This window comes from Triticum urartu, chromosome 5, assembly GCF_003073215.2.
Source record: "Triticum urartu cultivar G1812 chromosome 5, Tu2.1, whole genome shotgun sequence".
In the NCBI taxonomy this organism is placed as follows: domain Eukaryota; kingdom Viridiplantae; phylum Streptophyta; class Magnoliopsida; order Poales; family Poaceae; genus Triticum; species Triticum urartu.
The window spans coordinates 615,888,663-615,905,152 of record NC_053026.1 but is presented as its reverse complement, the minus strand read 5'-3'; the positions used below and the strand labels follow the sequence as shown (position 1 = coordinate 615,905,152).

The window sequence follows — 16,490 nt, the reverse complement described above, 5'->3', positions numbered from 1 at the left end:
GATCTGGCGCTTCAGTTTTGATTTCAAGGAAACTGAAGCAGGCAATCGTGGAACCGCATGCCCTATCTTCCATGGATTGGTGTCGATTCTCTTCGCTCGAGTCGAGGAATGTATCATGCCCCATCTTCTGCTCTGGCTTGAGTGGAGTCTCATCTGAAATCCCGCGTGTGTCTAGAGGCAGTCATCCCTCTCAACCTCCTTCACTGGAGGCATACATCGTGGTCTTTGGATCCAGATCTTCGCCAAGTAGGTCTTCGTCGTTGGTTCATATTCCAGAGTTATGCCACCAACCGTACGAGGGACTTATTTCTCTCCTACTTATGATGCTCTGTGTGATCCTCGTCATCGACGAGCTCGTGCCCTTCCTTGTCCAGAGGCTATCAGATGAAGTTGTCCTTGTCCTCTTTTCGGTGGGCGGCCATCATCTTCATCACCGGCGTTCAGCTATGGGCCCCGTATGATTGCGGCCTCTCCCTGCACAGCTGGGTGGCACAAGTTATCTGGTGCGTTGTTGTAATTTGCCCCCTTGTGTGTATGTTATTTACTTCTTGTAAATAAATAATAATTGAAGGTCTTTTATTTTTAAAAAAATAAAATCCCATCGCTTATCTCTTCCACGGGTCATTGATGAGGATCCACCTGGCCTGCCTTTTATCGACGTACCAAAAAAATATTTTTTGGTAAGCCAATAAATGACTACCAAATAAGTTTTTATTACAAAATAAAATCTTTTTTATACTACTACATTTAATATTGACAGATAATCATGAGCTAACGTATTAGCATATTTATACCCCGTTGTGACGCTAAGTTTTTTTTTGAGATGCACGCAAAGTATATACTATTTTTTTATAAAGAAGAGAGAGAAAACGTGTTTTCTACCGCTTATTTCTTCGGGGGGGCCACCGACGAGGCCCCAGCTGGAATGGACACGCGGACGCCGCCCGCTTGCATCCCTAACTGAGGTGACACGTGGCACATGGTCCATAGGGTAAGCCCCGCAGGTAACATAGGTGCTGGATCACGAGGCCGCCCCACAGCCGTCCATCCGATGATCCGTAGGCAGGAAGTTTCCGCTGCCGCAAGCGGCCACTGCCAGTCGATGCGTACTAGCCACGGCCAGGGCAGCAGTACACTGAATGCCGCTGGAGCTTGCCAAAAAAACGGTGCGTCGCCAGGCTGTGAGCCGCGGTGCAAAAGTGGCGGCTTGCGAGGCCCAGGCGAGCTCACCAAAGGCAAGCAAACGGGCCGGGCGGGCGGGCGAGCGATCGAACACGCGCACCGCGCACGCACGAGCCACCGGCACCGTCCCAACGGACGGCGATTAAAGGCCTCCTTAAAAGCGCGTCGTCTCCCACCGCTCCCAACCTCGCGATTCGATCCATCACCACCGTCTCGACCAGCACGACCCATTTCCGCCGCCGGCGCTGCTTGCTTTGCACTACTACCACGGCGGACGTCCCCGGCGCGAGCGGGCAGGTAAGCATGGAGCGCATTGGCGAGGCCCACCAGGTGCACCAGCTGCAGCAGGCGGCGTCGTTCGGCGTGGTCGAGCACTCCGTGGTGGCGGCGGCGGCGGCGGCCAAGCCGAGGGCGCCGGGGCTGCCGCCGACGCCGCCCGCGTCCTTCGCCGGGCAGCGGGGTGGTGCGGGCGGCGACGTGTGCATGGACGACTCCTCGGGGGCGGCGGGGCGCAAGCAGGTCGTGCCGGCGCACCGCCGGTCCCGCAGCGAGGTGCCGTTCGCGGGCTACTTCCCGCCGCCGACGCACCAGCTGCCGCAGCCCAAGGCGGAGGCCGGGGGCTGGGGCGACGGTGCCGGCGGCGACGACCTCTTCAACTCGTACCTGAACCTGGAGGGGATGGACGTGCTCAACTCCTCGTCGCCCGACAGCAGCGCCAAGGCCGACAGCAGCGAGAACGGCGACTCCGAGGAGTGGGTCGGCGCGGGCGTCAAGAGGAGCGCCGCCGGGGAGCCGGCGATGGCCGGGCGGCACGCCCGGAGCCTGTCCGTGGACAGCCTCATGGGGAGGTTCAACTTCGCCTCCCCCGGCGGCGCCGCCGCCAACGGCGCGGGGGGCATGTTCAGCCTGGAGTTCGGCAGCGGCGAGTTCTCCCCGGCCGAGATGAAGAAGATCATGGCCGACGAGAAGCTGGCCGAGATGGCCCTCGCCGACCCCAAGCGCGTCAAGAGGTACGTACGTCGTAATCCATTCGAACATCGCCTCAACCAATCAATCGATCAAGATCGCGAATCCTTGCCAAAGCTTCGCCATTGATGATCGGCGATTGCTGCTTGCCTAAAACGTGCTGTGGATTACGGAACTGAGATCGAGTTTGGATTGTGCGCAGGGTGCTGGCGAACCGGCAGTCGGCGGCGCGGTCCAAGGAGCGCAAGATGCGGTACATCGTGGAGCTGGAGCAGAAGGTGCAGATCCTGCAGACGGAGGCCACCACGCTCGCCGCGCAGATCAACCTCCTGCAGGTACACCATCTTCTTCCTCCTCTCGACCTCGTGCAACATCCATCCATTTTTATCTCATTGACTGAAATTGAGTTGACTGATGGTTCGAATTCGATGGCGCAGCGCGACTCGTCGGCGGTGGCGACGCAGAACAACGAGCTGAGGTTCCGGCTGCAGGCCATGGAGCAGCAGGCGCAGCTGCGCGATGGTGCGTTGCGTGTCCCCTCTCTCTCCCACACCCTGCTTGTCGTGCGTACAACATCCGCTCGTCAACGTCCGTCCGTCCGATCCATCCATCCACTCATCCATCCACCGATGTGCTTGGCACTAGACTAGAGTCTACATAGATGGTCCTTATCGTATCACGGCTCCTGACGTTGACATGTTTATCTGCGTGTCCTAGTCGTACGTGTGCTCCGCTCACGACCGCAGCTCTGAATTCCCTCGGTAGGTACGCAGGTAGCTCCCTCCATGCCGGTAGTCGTTGGCATGTAGTCTAGCGTCTAAGTACTAATCCATTACGGATGTGCTTGGCACTTGACAATGATCAAGCACCAAGATTTGCTTCTGTTTTAAAATTGACTCTTCAGATAAAATATGCTGCTTTCTCTCATCATGTTGTTAGTTGCTACCATAGAGTAGAGTAGAATAGATTGATTTGCACTCCAGAGTCTTCATTCGTACTCTAATTTTGGAAGTGTTTCTTTAACCGCTCGGGTGGCATGTGCTGCCTTAGTCCGAGTCCACGTATCTCCAGAGTCTTCATTCATGATTTTGCAAGTGTTTCTTTTAAACTCATGGTTCTGACATTCAGTTCTTCTCCTTGTGTGCTTGAGCAGCTCTGAACGAGGCGCTGACAGGCGAGGTCCAGCGCCTCAAGATCGCGACCATCGAGCTCGGCATCGGCGACTCCTGCTCCTCCAACGGCATGGCCCAGCAGCACAACCTCATGTTTCAGCAGCAGCAGCAGCAGCTGCAGCAGGCTACACCCATACCATTCTACCAGCTGCAGCACCAACAACAGCAGCAGCAGCAGAACGGCACAGCCAACAAGCATGAATCAAGAGAGTGATGGCGATGATGGCAGAAGCATTTGATTGGACTAGAGAAGAAACATTGCAGATTGCAGACACCAAAGGAAAACTTTGGTTTAGAGTTGAACTGTGAATTCATGTGGTTTTATTGACTCTTTTGTTTTAATGTCGTCGTTAATAATCGTTGTTGTTTTCCAGGCAGTGAGCCCTGCCTGTACTTTCTTTTTCTTTCTTATTATGTTCATTGGTTCTGTGGATATGTTACCTTTCAGTCACCAAAACTGGTGGAGCAGTAGTTGATTAATAACATATTCTTTTGTAGAACTAGTTTCTATTTGTTGGGTATTTTCTGCCTCTTCGTCGCTTCGGAATACACCTAACATCTCTGTTCCTAAATACAAGATGTTTTGGCCTATAAGTGAAATAGCGTGCGATTTCAAAAAAAAAATGCCATGCTTTACCACATTCTTATTTAGACAAGATATGAATGCGGTAAGCATGGCATTTTAATTTTTTTTGAAATCGCACACTATTTCACTTATATTTGTTATTATCCGACTCCTACAGTTATACTATCTTCAGACAAACACCCATGGGTTTGTAGGTACTCCCTCCGTTTTTATTTACTCCAATCAACTTTGACTGAAGTCAAACTTTTTGGAGTTTAATCAAGTTTGTAGAAAACAATACAAACATTGACAATAATAAACGTATATGGTGCAAAAATATATTCAATAGTGAATCTAATGGTATTGATTTGGTGGTGTATATGTTAACATATTTTTCTACAAACTTGATAAAGTTTATAAAAATTGACTTTAGACAAAAGCTAACATGCAAAGTAATTAAAAATGGAGGGAGTACATATAACTACTTAACTGGAGTAATAACAATTGCCATGATATTCCCTTTTAAGAATCCATAGAACGAATGTCATGGCAATGCCAAAAACTAACAACAAGAACTAGATATTTCAGATTGGACTAGTGATACAAAGAAGTCAGAAGCACAAGGAGACACAATGATAAATGCTCATAAACCGACTCAAAGGGTGCAGAAACTTAAAAATCGACATATGTACGAGGAAATCAGTTGTTTTTAGGCCTAACCCACAGAGTCCTCAACCATGGCTTCACTGTCAATATCTGCATCCCCGGCCTCGCTACCGTCCCGAGTCTCAGCATCAGACTCACTATCTTCAACGAAGTTTCCTGGAAGCTTCTTTTCAGGATCAAGAAGTCCAATCATATGATTAATAGCACGACGACCATCCGCATTAGTCTGGCTACCCGCTGAGTGGCCATCAGAGTTCACCAAACTGGTCAGGGCATCAGCTGCTGTTCTTTCCCCTGCGTCATCACCGTGTCCTTCAGAGGGGTCACCACCCACGTCTTCCGAGCAGCACGGAGACTCATTCTCCCCATTGACAGACGGTCCTGTTTCCACTGCCCAGCTACCGGCAACTTCTGAGGCCAACAGATCAGCTGTGCGAATAGTTCCATCCTGCGTGTCGTCAGGTTTGCTCGCAGAGCAGTCGCCCTCATGTTTCCCTTCAGAACACTGACCAATGCCATCTTTGAGGGTTAGGGATTGCTGTTCCTCATTAACTAGTGGCTGCCCTCCGTCTTTTGGAATCAAGTTAGATTCCTCGGTTTCTTGTTGTGCCTGCATTTCATCCTCTAGCTGCAAAGTCTCTCCCCCCATAACGCTGTTAATGGAATTATGATCATTGCAGCCAACATTACCGATTTGGCTTTCAGTCTCCAGAACTTGCTCGGTCTCTTGCTCAGGAGCTGTTGCAGTGTGGTCACCATGAGAATCAGATCCGATTTTCTCTATTGTCCTTTCTGGACTGGTGCACTCTAAGTCTTGAGTGCCCCCTTCAATTCTGGTACCACCGTCCTGCTGCTCGGTCATTTCTTCATCGGTGGAACTATGTTCACTTGCTTGGGTATTCTCTGCTGAAGCACCCGACATTGTATCTTTTGCATAGTCTACTGGCTTTGCACGGGCAACATCGGTGTTCACATTTGCTACTGGTACTTCATTGAGATCAAGACCCAGCAAGGTGCTCTCATAGTTCTCTTCGTCCTCTAAAGTTCTCTGCATAGCCTTAAGCTGTTCCTGCTGTTTCGCAAATAGAGAAGAGATCTCTTCCGTAGTTGAATAGAAAGCACGCAGTTGGGTCTCTCTGCAATTAGCAACAGAGGAAAGGGATTGTAGAAAAAGTTAGTTCCACAAGCTTGGACTCATATTGCCTATATATGATGCTGAAATTAAATGCTTACCGTAAAATAACTCTTTCTCTGGCCCCTTGATACCTACGTTTTTCAATTGATAGATCTCTCATTGTAGCAGCTACTTCAAGCTCAAGAGATGAGACCTTTGCCCACGCTTCTTCCCGAGCAGCCTGCTAACGAAGCACATGTATTATCAGATTGTAAGTAGAGGAGTGTAGCCTCTCAAACGATGAATAGAATAAATTTTTGCTGTCTGAAATATATGATACAACTTCGAACCCATGAACACCAGAGGCAAAAGCACAACAGAAAAGGAACTCTGACCTTATGAAGAAAGCAAAAGAAAACCAATATAATTTGCTCATGTGATGAAACATCAGAGAAACAGAAAGAGTCCCATTATGTGACTGGAACATTTTTCTACCTTTTCGTTTTCAAGTTCTTTCTTGAGCTTTCGCAGTTCAGTTTCCAGATTATCAGATTTCTACAATTGCAACAGCAAGAAATAGAAAAAAAATGTTATACACAATTACAAAAGATAAAAATACTTTTCACAGATGTAAATTGTACAAAGTATAACATGTGCGGAACCTCATGATACCTTTTGACTTTTAGCAGACACGAGTTGCTCATCCTGGAGTTGAGTTTCCAGTTCTCGCACTTTTTTCTCAGATGTTACAAGGCTTTCACGAGAGTCTTCCTGCATGAGAGTGCAGCAGTTGAAGTACAGTAATGGAACGACATAACTTAATATGAATAATGCAACCAAAATAATTGTGCATACCAGCTTAGACCTCAATGCTTCCACAAGCAAACGGGTTTCCTTTTCCGATTCCTGAAAAATAATGAAACTCTATTTTAAGTATGTGATATCACGAACATGAATTAGTCACCTGAACTTTGACTAGAATTGGAAGAGGGTTAAACCTGAAGCTTGACGATAAACTCTTTCTGTTCCTTTTGTTGTTTAAGGTAAGCCTCTGTCTGTCTCTTCATTTCGTCTTGAGCCTCTGCTTGTACTTTATGCAGCGCAGATTTAAGGTCTTCTGTAGCCTTATCACGCTCCTCTATTCTTAAGTTTCTCTCCTCGCTTAGCTGTTCCTCAAGCTCACATATATTTACCTTTTGGCTGCAAGCATTTCAACTTTATATAAGTGGTGCTAGTACCAGAGCTCATACATGGCAAAAAAAACTAATTTATTTATTTTCATAAGGTTAACCCTTCATCAGCGGAACAACAAAAGTGCAGTATGGAAACTTAGAGTTGGCCTGTTCGGAACGCATTTCACAGCTTATTTGTAGGGAATATAGCAATTCCTCTGGACTTCCTCCTATCAAAATCATGATTCCTACCCAGGAGTTTTTTCACAGATTATGGAATATATGCACCCTTATGATATAGAAAGTTACAAGCAAAATCCTCTGTATTGTCAGAGTGGTGGTGCAAAAAATCGATCCAACAGCTATGAAGCTCACCTGTGAATTATCTCGTCAGCATCAGCACGTGATTGCTTAGATGCACTAAGCCTCTCATCCAGATCTTTAATGGAATTCTGCAACTCTGTGTTTAATGTACTAAGAGAATCTAGCTGTTTCTGTTTCCCCTCTAGTGCTAGCTGAAGAGATTTAGTTTGCTCGAGATAAGAACTTGATGTAGTTTCTTTGAACTCCTTTAGTTCCTGCATCATCAGATTTGCACCAAAAATTTGGTTACAGGGAAGGGCAGTCATGCGTATAATTTGATAATCATATAGTTGCTGAAAACAGATGGATAAGTTTAATCGAAAAGGGACCAAAATGTTTACATTTGAAATCGGAATACATACTAGTGTATTACATCAACAAGGCAGTAAATATAACTTGGCAACACCAACAATCTTTCTTGACATTAGAATATACAAGAGCATTATTGTCTTATTACATTGACTGAAGAAAAAATAGAAATGACCCTGTGACATGCGGTACACTCATGTATCCTCCAAAACTATAAGCAAGCAATTATCTGTGTTTGTAGATACCTTTTCATGCTGCGCTTCAGCTGTTTTGCTTTCAGCTCTCAATGTCTCAATTGTCACAACATGTGCCTCGAGTTGTTCCCTGAGCTCCTGCATGGATTTTAGCTTCATAAGATAATGGAGATACAAGGGAGATTAACTTTTGCCATCTTGAAGGAGCAAACTTACTGCATTAGATTTTTCTAGTCTTCGAATATCATCTAGTGAAACAGGACCATCAGATGAACCAATGCCCAGACCTTTTAGCCTCTTGCTTTCAGAACCAACCTCCCCTTTAGGATCAAGTACAAATGGACGGCCATATCTCAGAACATGCAGTGTAGTTGCGAAATGTGATGAGCAAACATAGGACACCATATTCCCTCTTACCTGATTTTCTTTTGAGTATGGTAGTACCATTCCCTACGCAGCTGACCGCATTAACTTCCCGATAGACAAATGCATAAGAGGCATCTGTAAAATCAATATACAAGTTAAATGGGCATCAACAGGTAATATCACTTCTATAAAATTAGAGTGTTCATGCATGCAAGAGAAACCAGAAGCATGACAGTGACAACATAATTAAGTGCACGGAAGTAAATAAGGAGGGACGGGCACAAAATGTGAGGAAACACGAAAAATGCTTATAGAGAACAGCAAGCCAGACAGCACAGACCAGGTACAGGCCAATGGATAACATACCCCAACAAAACCAACGAGGATTAGACTAGTAAAAGCGGAATAAGCAGAAGCATTTTACCATGATGAGGAGGTTGGGTAAATGATATGATGTCCCCATGATTAAGCTTGGTTGGAGGTGATCGTTTCGTAACCTTATTCCAGTTGACATATGTGCCATTCGTGCTGCACAGATACAGCAAGTTAATTTAAGAAAAGGAAATTATTGTTGTCAGATAGAGCAAGATCCAGAAGCAAAAGAAACCTCGTGTCCTTGAGGTAAACAGGCACAGGTTCATCGCGTTGCAGCTCCCCTATCACAGTGTCCTTATATATCTTGCAATGATTCCCACTGACTGCCAAAACAGAAATCCTGAAGCGCGGGTTCTCGGTCGTGCGGCCCAGAATGTGCTCGTCAGCACTCAAAAGAATGTTCATCCCCTAAGATTCCAATCAGCAAATTTATGCCTCCTCATTACAATGGTGGTATGCATAACACAAGTAAAGGCCACTATGTCTCAACGCTCAACCATTGACTAATCAACAACATATGTCTGAGCTTATGCCAAGAAAGTTCCTTGAAGGCAAAGCTTTGCACTACGAATTAGACCAAGCCGGCTATTCGCCGCACATACAGCTTACTAGCAGAACCAAAGCTGCTAGACTGTTACTCTAGTGGTATCAACAATTAAGCAGATAACTGTACCAGGGCCAGACATGCGAGGTAAATTCTTCACAGGTAAAGAGTACAATGCCTGTTTCTGTCCATGGACCATGGGTGGTATTGTCCATAAATAAAACAGATTAATCAGCAATGCGGACAGGAACATGGCAGAATGACAGCAATGCCGAGTACCCCACCCAAAAATAAAAAGACGAAATATTGGGTTCTGGGTCTAGGGTTTAAGAATGGGAGGGAGTGGACCTCGGCGCGGAGGCGGGCCTTCTTGGAGATGGCGGTGAGGACGGCCCAGACGCCGGGCTCCGGGTTCTGCACGGGCTGGTCGGCGAACTTGCGCGCGACGGCACGCATCTCGTCGGCGCCCACCGGCGAGGGCTTGGGCGGGGTGCAGGAGACGGGCGACTCGGCCTTGGAAGCCATCTTGGGCGTCACCAGCATATCAGGCGCGCGCGTGGGGGGCGCGGCCGGCCGGCGGCGGAAGAGCGGGCCGGGATAGCGGGGAGGGGCGGGGAAGGGGGGACGGCGGCGGCGCGAGTGGGGTGGTGGCAGTTGGTGGGCGCGGGGCCGACGGCGGAACCCCTCGGCGTGGGGGCCGCGTGGCGTGGAGTTGGGCTGGTGGGGTGCCTCGGAGAGGGCGCAGAGGGTTATGATTTGCGCGGGTGAAGGTTAAGATTAGTTGAGAGGATTTGCGGGAAGATGATGGTGACTGTGTTGTGTTTGAGAAGGAACCGAACTGATTGGGATGGTCAAGAGACACGGCGCGTTTGGCAACTGGAAATGGCGATTTAGTAATTAGTAGCAGAGACATTAAAACTGCGCAACTTTTCATCTCAGGTCATTAACATTCACAGCCGTCGGATTTTCGGTGTTAGGACACTTCCGACCGTCCGATCAAGCTCTGTTACAACGCTTTTTTTTTTTTGCAAGGTGAGCTGGGTAGCTGCTCCCACAACAAAATTGGAGGTATGCGGTTGAGTGGGTCCCCCTCGCTCGCACGAAGCCCCTTGTGGGCTAAATGTCTTGCTTTTTCACAAGAAAAATCGCAAACCATACAGCAAAGCGAAGAAAGCCGCCCCTTCCCCTCACTGACCTCACGTCTCTCTCCCACGATGTATGCGATCATCGCCGCCGCAACTCCGCCAATGTAGGTCCGCTGCACATCCGGTTATCCCCATCGTCGCATCCTCACTTACGCTCTTGCGGAAACGATGGTGACCTAGGCGCTCCCTTCCCAGACAAGACCTCCTTCTCGACCTCTCCTTATCTCTACTGACCGGCGAACATGTGGTCGCCGTCACAAAGCGTAAGCCGACGAGATCTTGCATTTATCCACAAAGCGCACTGTAATGCCCCTGGATCGGATCTGAGAATTTGGGGTGAGGAAGGAGAGAGCAGAGTAGGTGAGGGGCAGACTTGGAGGAAGGGAAAGGAGTTCATTCATCACACGCTACCGATCTCGTTCGGTGGTTCGTACATTTGTAGCTGCCCCCTTGGGCCACCCTTACATGGCCTCTGGCCCAACGCACACACACACTGGCCCAAGGCCCACACGCATGCACGTTGCAGTTTAGTTATCTGAATAACTAACTGCACTCGTTCAGTCCGCTACTGATGCATCAGTAGGCGTGACATTGTCCTCCTCTTGAGATGGAGCCCCGTCCCAAACGCCGGCTGCTGGATAGCGCTGGCGAAGAACATCATAATCTTCCCAGGTGGTGGCTGTAGGTGGCATGTTTGCCCATTGGACACAGAGTTGCACCACCGGTGCATCACCTTTCTTCATCATCCTTCGCTCCAGAATCGCCACGGGCTCTGTTTCACCGCCAGTGAGCTCTGGGACTCGTGGCAGCTCAGCGAAGACTGGAGTGTAATCTGGGGTGAAAGGCTTGAGCTGAGAGACATGAAATACCGGATGGATGCAACTGTCCGGCGGCAACTGTAGGCGATATGCCAGGGTGCCAACCCGCTCTGTCACCTCAAACGGACCGGAGAACTTGTAGGAGAGCTTGCGGCACGGGCGGTTGGCGACTGTTGATTGCGCGTACGGCTGCAGCTTGAGGAGAACCTGTTCGCCGACGTCGAAGGCGCGTTCTGCGCGGTGGCGATCGGCTTGCTTCTTGAAACGAGCTTGGGCGCACGCAAGCTGTGCGCGCAGCATCTCGGTGTGCGTTGTCCAGTCCAGTTTGGGCGAGGCCGCTTGATCTTGCAGGGAGGAGCTCAGGTGCGGCAGGCCGCCCAGGTTCGGTTCCTTGCCGTACAGCGCCTTGAACGGCGAACACTTGAGCGAGGAGTGGTGAGCGGAGTTGTACCAGAATTCTGCTGCGGGAAGCCACTTGCGCCATTGCCGCGGCGTATCATGAACTGCGCGCCGCAAGTACATCTCGAGGCACTGGTTGACGCGCTCCGTCTGGCCGTCTGTCTGGGGGTGGTACGCCGTGGAGTAGAGCAGTTTGGTGCCGGCAGCGGCAAGCAATTCACGCCACATGGCACTAGTGAAGATCTTGTCGCGATCCGAGACGATGGAGTGAGGAACGCCGTGCAGCTTGATGACGTGCTCCCAGAATGCTCGGGCAACTTGAACCGCCGTGAAGGGGTGATGAAGAGGGATGAAGTGCGCGTACTTGGTTAGGCGGTCGACGACAACCATGATGGCGTCAGACCCCTCGGACTTGGGCAGCCCTTCGACGAAATCCATGGTCAAATCATGCCATGGTTCGGTTGGAATTGGTAGTGGCTGAAGCTTGCCGGCGGGGTGCGTGTGCTCGTGTTTTGCATGCTGACAGACGGCACATTGCTTGACAAAATTCTCCACGGCGCGCTTTAGGCCCGTCCAAGCAAACAGCTTCCGGACACGATGATACATGGCCGTTGAGCCGGAGTGGCCACCGACAGCACTGTGATGCAGAGCGGTGATCAACTTGGTCTGCAGCGCAGAGTTGGCCCCGATCCACAGGCGCCCATGTTGTCGGATCACACCATTCTGAAGAGTGCGCCCTTGATCATCAGAAGTGGTGACTGCCAGCTTGGCCAGGAGTTCTTGCGATTCAGGATCGGTTTCATAGGAGTTGGCGACCTCTTGCAACCACTGTGGCTGACAGACCGACAGTGCGTCGAGTGTCAGTAGATGCCCAACCCTGGAAAGCGCGTCAGCGGCGCCATTGTCGATGCCTTTCTTGTACCTGAAGGTGAACTGCAGACCCACCATCTTGGACATGGCCTTGCGCTGCAGCTCAGTCACCAGATGTTGATCGCCGAGCGTGCGGAGATTCTTGTGGTCGGTGACGATTTCGAATGGAGCGCGCTGCAAATAAGGCCTCAACTTGTCGATGGCCATCATGACTGCTAAGAACTCCTTTTCATACGTGGACAACTTCTGGTTCTTGATCCCCAAGGCCTTGCTAAGGTAGGCGATGGGGTGGCCGTCCTGGGTGAGCACCACACCCACTCCCGTGTCGCACGCATCGGTCTCGATGGCGAAGGGGCGTGAGAAATCCGGGAGCGCCAGTACTGGCGTGCTCACCATCGCTTGTTTGAGCATGTCGAACGCCTGCTGGGCCTTGTCGTTCCATTCAAATCCCTTCTTGGTCAGGAGCTGAGTGAGCGGCTTCGCGATGATGCCGTAATGCGAGACGAACTTGCGGTAGTAGCCCGTGAGACCAAGAAATCCGCGCAGTTCAGTTGCTGTGGAGGGCACCGGCCACGCTTGCATCGCGCTCGTCTTGCTTGCGTCTGTGGCTACTCCAGCCTGGGAAATGACGTGACCCAGGTACTCGATGCTCCTCTGGGCGAACGAACACTTCGACGCCTTGGCGAACAGTTGATGCTCGTGGAGCAGCTCGAGCGTGAGGCGCAGATGCTGTTCGTGTTCCTGCAGGTCAAAGCTGAAGACCAAGATGTCGTCAAGGAAAATGATGATGAACTTACGGATGTAGCGGCCGAATATGCTGTTCGTCAGGCATTGGAAGGTGGCTGGCGCGTTGCAAAGACCAAACGGCATCACTCTGAAGTGATAGTGCCCGTGGTGGGTTTTGAATGCCGTTTTTGCTTCGTCCTCTTCGCGCATACGGATCTGATGATACCCCGCGCGTAGATCAATTTTAGAAAAGTATTTCGCTCCTGCGAGTTCATCCAGGAGCTCATCCACAATGGGCAGTGGAAATTTGTTCTTGACCGTAGCAGAATTTAGTCAACGAAAGTCAACACAGAAGCGCCAGCTCCCATCCTTTTTCTTCACCAACAGAACTGGGGCGGCGTACAGACTCATGTTGTGTGTAATGACCCCGGACCGCAACATCTCGTGCACTTGTTGCTCGATTTCATCTTTCTGTGCTGGCGAGTACCGGTATGGTTTGGTGTTGATTGGTGTAGTGCCTGGCTCTAGGTGTATGCCGTGATCATACTGACGATGAGGAGGCAGTGACTTGGGTTCAGCAAATACATCTTGATATTCAGAGAGCACTTTCTGAATGTTGGGAGGTACTGGCTCATTGTTCACCTTAGCTGGTGCCTCAACAGTAACCAGCGTTGCCGTCCAGATGTCATTGGCGACTTCCATTCGGTGAAGTTCATAAACATCCAGTGCAGACGTGGGCGAGAGATTGGTGGTGCGAACCCCTTGCAGCTGCACCATTTTGCCTTCTGTTTCAAAGGATATCCGCTTCAGTTTCCAGCAATTCATCGGACTGTGGTCCGAGAGCCAATCCATGCCCAAAACTGCATCATATGCGCTCAGCTGTAGTACTCGCAGATCCGTGTGGAATGTGTGTCCTGGTACTTGCCATGCCAATTGCTTCACCATCTTGTTACAGTGCAGGCGTTGACCATTTGCTACCCGAACAGAGACGGGTGGCAGAGCTTGAGTATCGACTGCAATGCGCTGAATGAATGCCTCACTGACAAAGCTATGGGAACTGCCCGAGTCCACCAGGAGGAGCATCACTTGATCCCCAACTTGTGCACGGAGACGAACGGTGGCCGGCGCGTCTTCGCCGGAAATCGCATGCTATGATAGGGTACAGCACTCCGGCTCGGGAGGGGCCGGCTCATCGAGCAACTACAGCGCATGCACGGTGTCGTCCGAGAGGATCTCGCCGAAATCACCCACCTCGATCATCAGGATTTGTCTCGTGCGCTTGCACTGATGTTCACGGGAGTACTTATCGCCGCAGCGAAAACAGAGTCCATTGGCTCACCTGAATTCGCGCATCTGCCGCTCGCGTGTGTATTCGTCTCCGCCTGGTCGTGGGGGAGGCGCTGCACGCCCTTGGTTGGAGTTGGGTGTTGCTGGCGGTGGTCTGCCCACCGAAACGATGCGCGGGCGCTGCACCCTTTGCTTCTCCAGTTCGTCTTCCTGAATCCGCGCGAAAACAGCTGCTCGCCTGATGCTTGTTGGGGCTTGCAAACGGACGCCCAGTTGCAGTTCGTCTTTTAGGCCGAGAAGGAACTGGGAGATGAAGAATTGAGTGCTCAAGGTTGGATCCAAGGACAGCAGGTGATACATGGAAGTCTCAAATTGCTGACGATACTCCTGCACGCTCCCTGTCTGACGCAGCTGCACTAGCTGATGCATTTGGACTTCAAATTCTTCAGGTCCGAACTCTGCTTCCACTGCTGTTCTGAAAGCAGGCCATGTCAGAGCAGGATGCGTCTGTCGGTACGCCTGAAGCCACATCGCTGCGAGACCATCCATGTACAGGCCGGCAGTGGTGACCCAACTGTGCTGAGGCACCCGGTAGAGCTTGAAGTAAGAGAGGCAGCGCTCCAGCCAGATGCGCGGCGCATTGCCGTCGAAACGAGGGAAGTCGTGCTTGGGCGGCTTGGTGTGGTGCTCAACGCCCCTCTCGTACGCTGTGGGCGAATTTTGCAGCAACAGCGGTGGCCCGTGGTTGACCAGGTGAGCGAACGGCAATTGGGCAGTGCCCTCTGTGTAGAGCGGTGGTGGCGGGGGTGGGCGAGTCGTCGGCGGCGGAGGTGGTGGTGCGGGGTGGAAGGGGCCTGAGGTCGTCGATGTCCCTGATGCAGATGCCCTGAGGTTGCTTGCCGTGGCGGGATCGAGAGGCGGAGGGGATTTGCGGGCCTCGTCCACATCCGCTTGTGTGAGATCGATTTGCTTCGCTAAGTGCTTGAGCTCGGTGGAGACTTGGTCGTTGTAGGCGACTTGCGCTTGATGGCGCTCGTCGGCGGTCTTCTGGCTGTCGTCGAGGCGACGGAGGATGGACTCGAGGAGGCCCTGCATCTTGTCCGTGGTTTCCGTCATCGCATCCAGTACGCGGCGGGTCTGCGCTGACGGCTTGGACGGCGCCGTGGTTGCTCGCCGGATCTGGTGAACCCCAAGTAGGATTTCGAGCGAGCGCGTCGGAGAAGCTCGCACCTATCTCGGTGTGTGTTACCGCCGGATCGCGGTGCAGCAGACGGCGGGGGGGGGGGGATTTTTTTGAGAAGGCTCTGATTACCAGATTGTAATGCCCCTGGACCGGATCTGAGAATTTGGGGTGAGGAAGGAGAGAACAGAGTAGGTGAGGGGCAGACTTGGAGGAAGGGAAAGGAGTTCATTCATCACACGCTGCCGATCTCGTTCGATGGTTCGTACATTTGTAGCTGCCCCCTTGGGCCACCCTTACATGGCCTCTGGCCCAACGCACACACACACTGGCCCAAGGCCCACACACATGCACGTTGCAGTTTAGTTATCTGAATAACTAACTGCACTCGTTCAGTCCGCTACTGATGCATCAGTAGGCGTGACACGCACATGGTTGCACCTTTGTGGCCTCGATTCCATGTACCGCCATGACGCTCACCTCCTCGAGGTCTTCATGCCACACACAAGATGACAGATGGTGGTACCCCATGAAGGCCCATTGGGTGGTTTGATCTGTCACCTTGACTCCTCTCCATCACCGCATCATTATTGGATTTGAGACTTAAGGTCGGGTTGGATTTGTGGGTTAGTTTAGAAACTCACGTTTTTCAAGAAGAAGACATGTACCAAAGTGTATGCTTTCATTCTATACGCTGGATATCTTCGCATTGGCGTTGCCTTTGGAGACCATGCCTTCATATGTTCACTTTGCTCATACCATTTTGTTTGGCCTCGTCAACGGGATGGAGGAGGTCGAGACAGCGGTCTCGAGTTTGCTGGTTGGATGCCGGGGCGGCGGCTCCGAGCTTCAGTGCGACAATGGCCCTATTTGGTGGGTTATGCATCATGTTGGGGGCGTTCCGGGGATTCGAGGGTGGCAAGGTATGTCATGGTTGTGGGGTTTTGCATGATTGTCCCTTTATCAATCATTTGGTCTGGTCTTTTGCACGGTTGGTCCTTAATCAATCATGTGGTCGGTTTTTTTTGCACGGTTGTCCCTTATCAATCGTGTGGTAGTTGTGCGTGTGTGTGTGTG

At 50.9% G+C, this 16,490-nt stretch overlaps 2 protein-coding genes across 3 annotated transcripts; one reads left to right on the top strand and one right to left on the bottom strand.

Moving 5' to 3' along the window:
- The first annotated feature begins 826 nt into the window (after positions 1-826).
- LOC125511281 (bZIP transcription factor 29-like) lies at positions 827-3,841 on the top strand. Its single transcript, XM_048676610.1, has 4 exons — positions 827-2,192; positions 2,351-2,483; positions 2,586-2,670; positions 3,302-3,841. The coding sequence occupies exons 1-4, from the start codon at positions 1,486-1,488 to the stop codon at positions 3,532-3,534; spliced, it is 1,158 nt and encodes a 385-aa protein (XP_048532567.1). The 5' UTR covers positions 827-1,485; the 3' UTR covers positions 3,535-3,841.
- Positions 3,842-4,365: 524 nt separating this feature from the next.
- On the bottom strand, positions 4,366-9,747 carry LOC125511280 (myosin-14). Of its 2 annotated transcripts, none has more exons than XM_048676609.1 (13): positions 9,337-9,747; positions 8,677-8,852; positions 8,494-8,597; positions 8,121-8,204; positions 7,920-8,023; positions 7,755-7,841; positions 7,213-7,415; positions 6,664-6,865; positions 6,521-6,571; positions 6,338-6,436; positions 6,161-6,220; positions 5,785-5,909; positions 4,366-5,687 (listed from the first exon to the last, which is right to left on the bottom strand). In XM_048676609.1, the coding sequence occupies exons 1-13, from the start codon at positions 9,529-9,531 to the stop codon at positions 4,601-4,603; spliced, it is 2,577 nt and encodes an 858-aa protein (XP_048532566.1). In that variant the 5' UTR covers positions 9,532-9,747; the 3' UTR covers positions 4,366-4,600. The 2 variants fall into 2 exon arrangements, with proteins under 2 accessions (XP_048532566.1, XP_048532565.1); XM_048676608.1 differs by having other exon boundaries at positions 5,785-5,906; positions 9,337-9,726.
- Positions 9,748-16,490: the final 6,743 nt, after the last annotated feature.

Coding starts and splice junctions, on each gene's coding strand:
- LOC125511281 (XM_048676610.1), top strand. CDS start 1,486: ATGGAGCGCATTGGCGAGGCCCACCAGGTGCACCAGCTGCAGCAGGCG. Junction 2,484..2,585: donor CGCAGATCAACCTCCTGCAG/GTACACCATCTT, acceptor TCGATGGCGCAG/CGCGACTCGTCGGCGGTGGC. Junction 2,671..3,301: donor GCAGGCGCAGCTGCGCGATG/GTGCGTTGCGTG, acceptor GTGCTTGAGCAG/CTCTGAACGAGGCGCTGACA.
- LOC125511280 (XM_048676609.1), bottom strand. CDS start 9,531: ATGCTGGTGACGCCCAAGATGGCTTCCAAGGCCGAGTCGCCCGTCTCC. Junction 8,024..8,120: donor CATACTCAAAAGAAAATCAG/GTAAGAGGGAAT, acceptor TTGATCCTAAAG/GGGAGGTTGGTTCTGAAAGC. Junction 6,866..7,212: donor GCTGACGAGATAATTCACAG/GTGAGCTTCATA, acceptor AAATGCTTGCAG/CCAAAAGGTAAATATATGTG.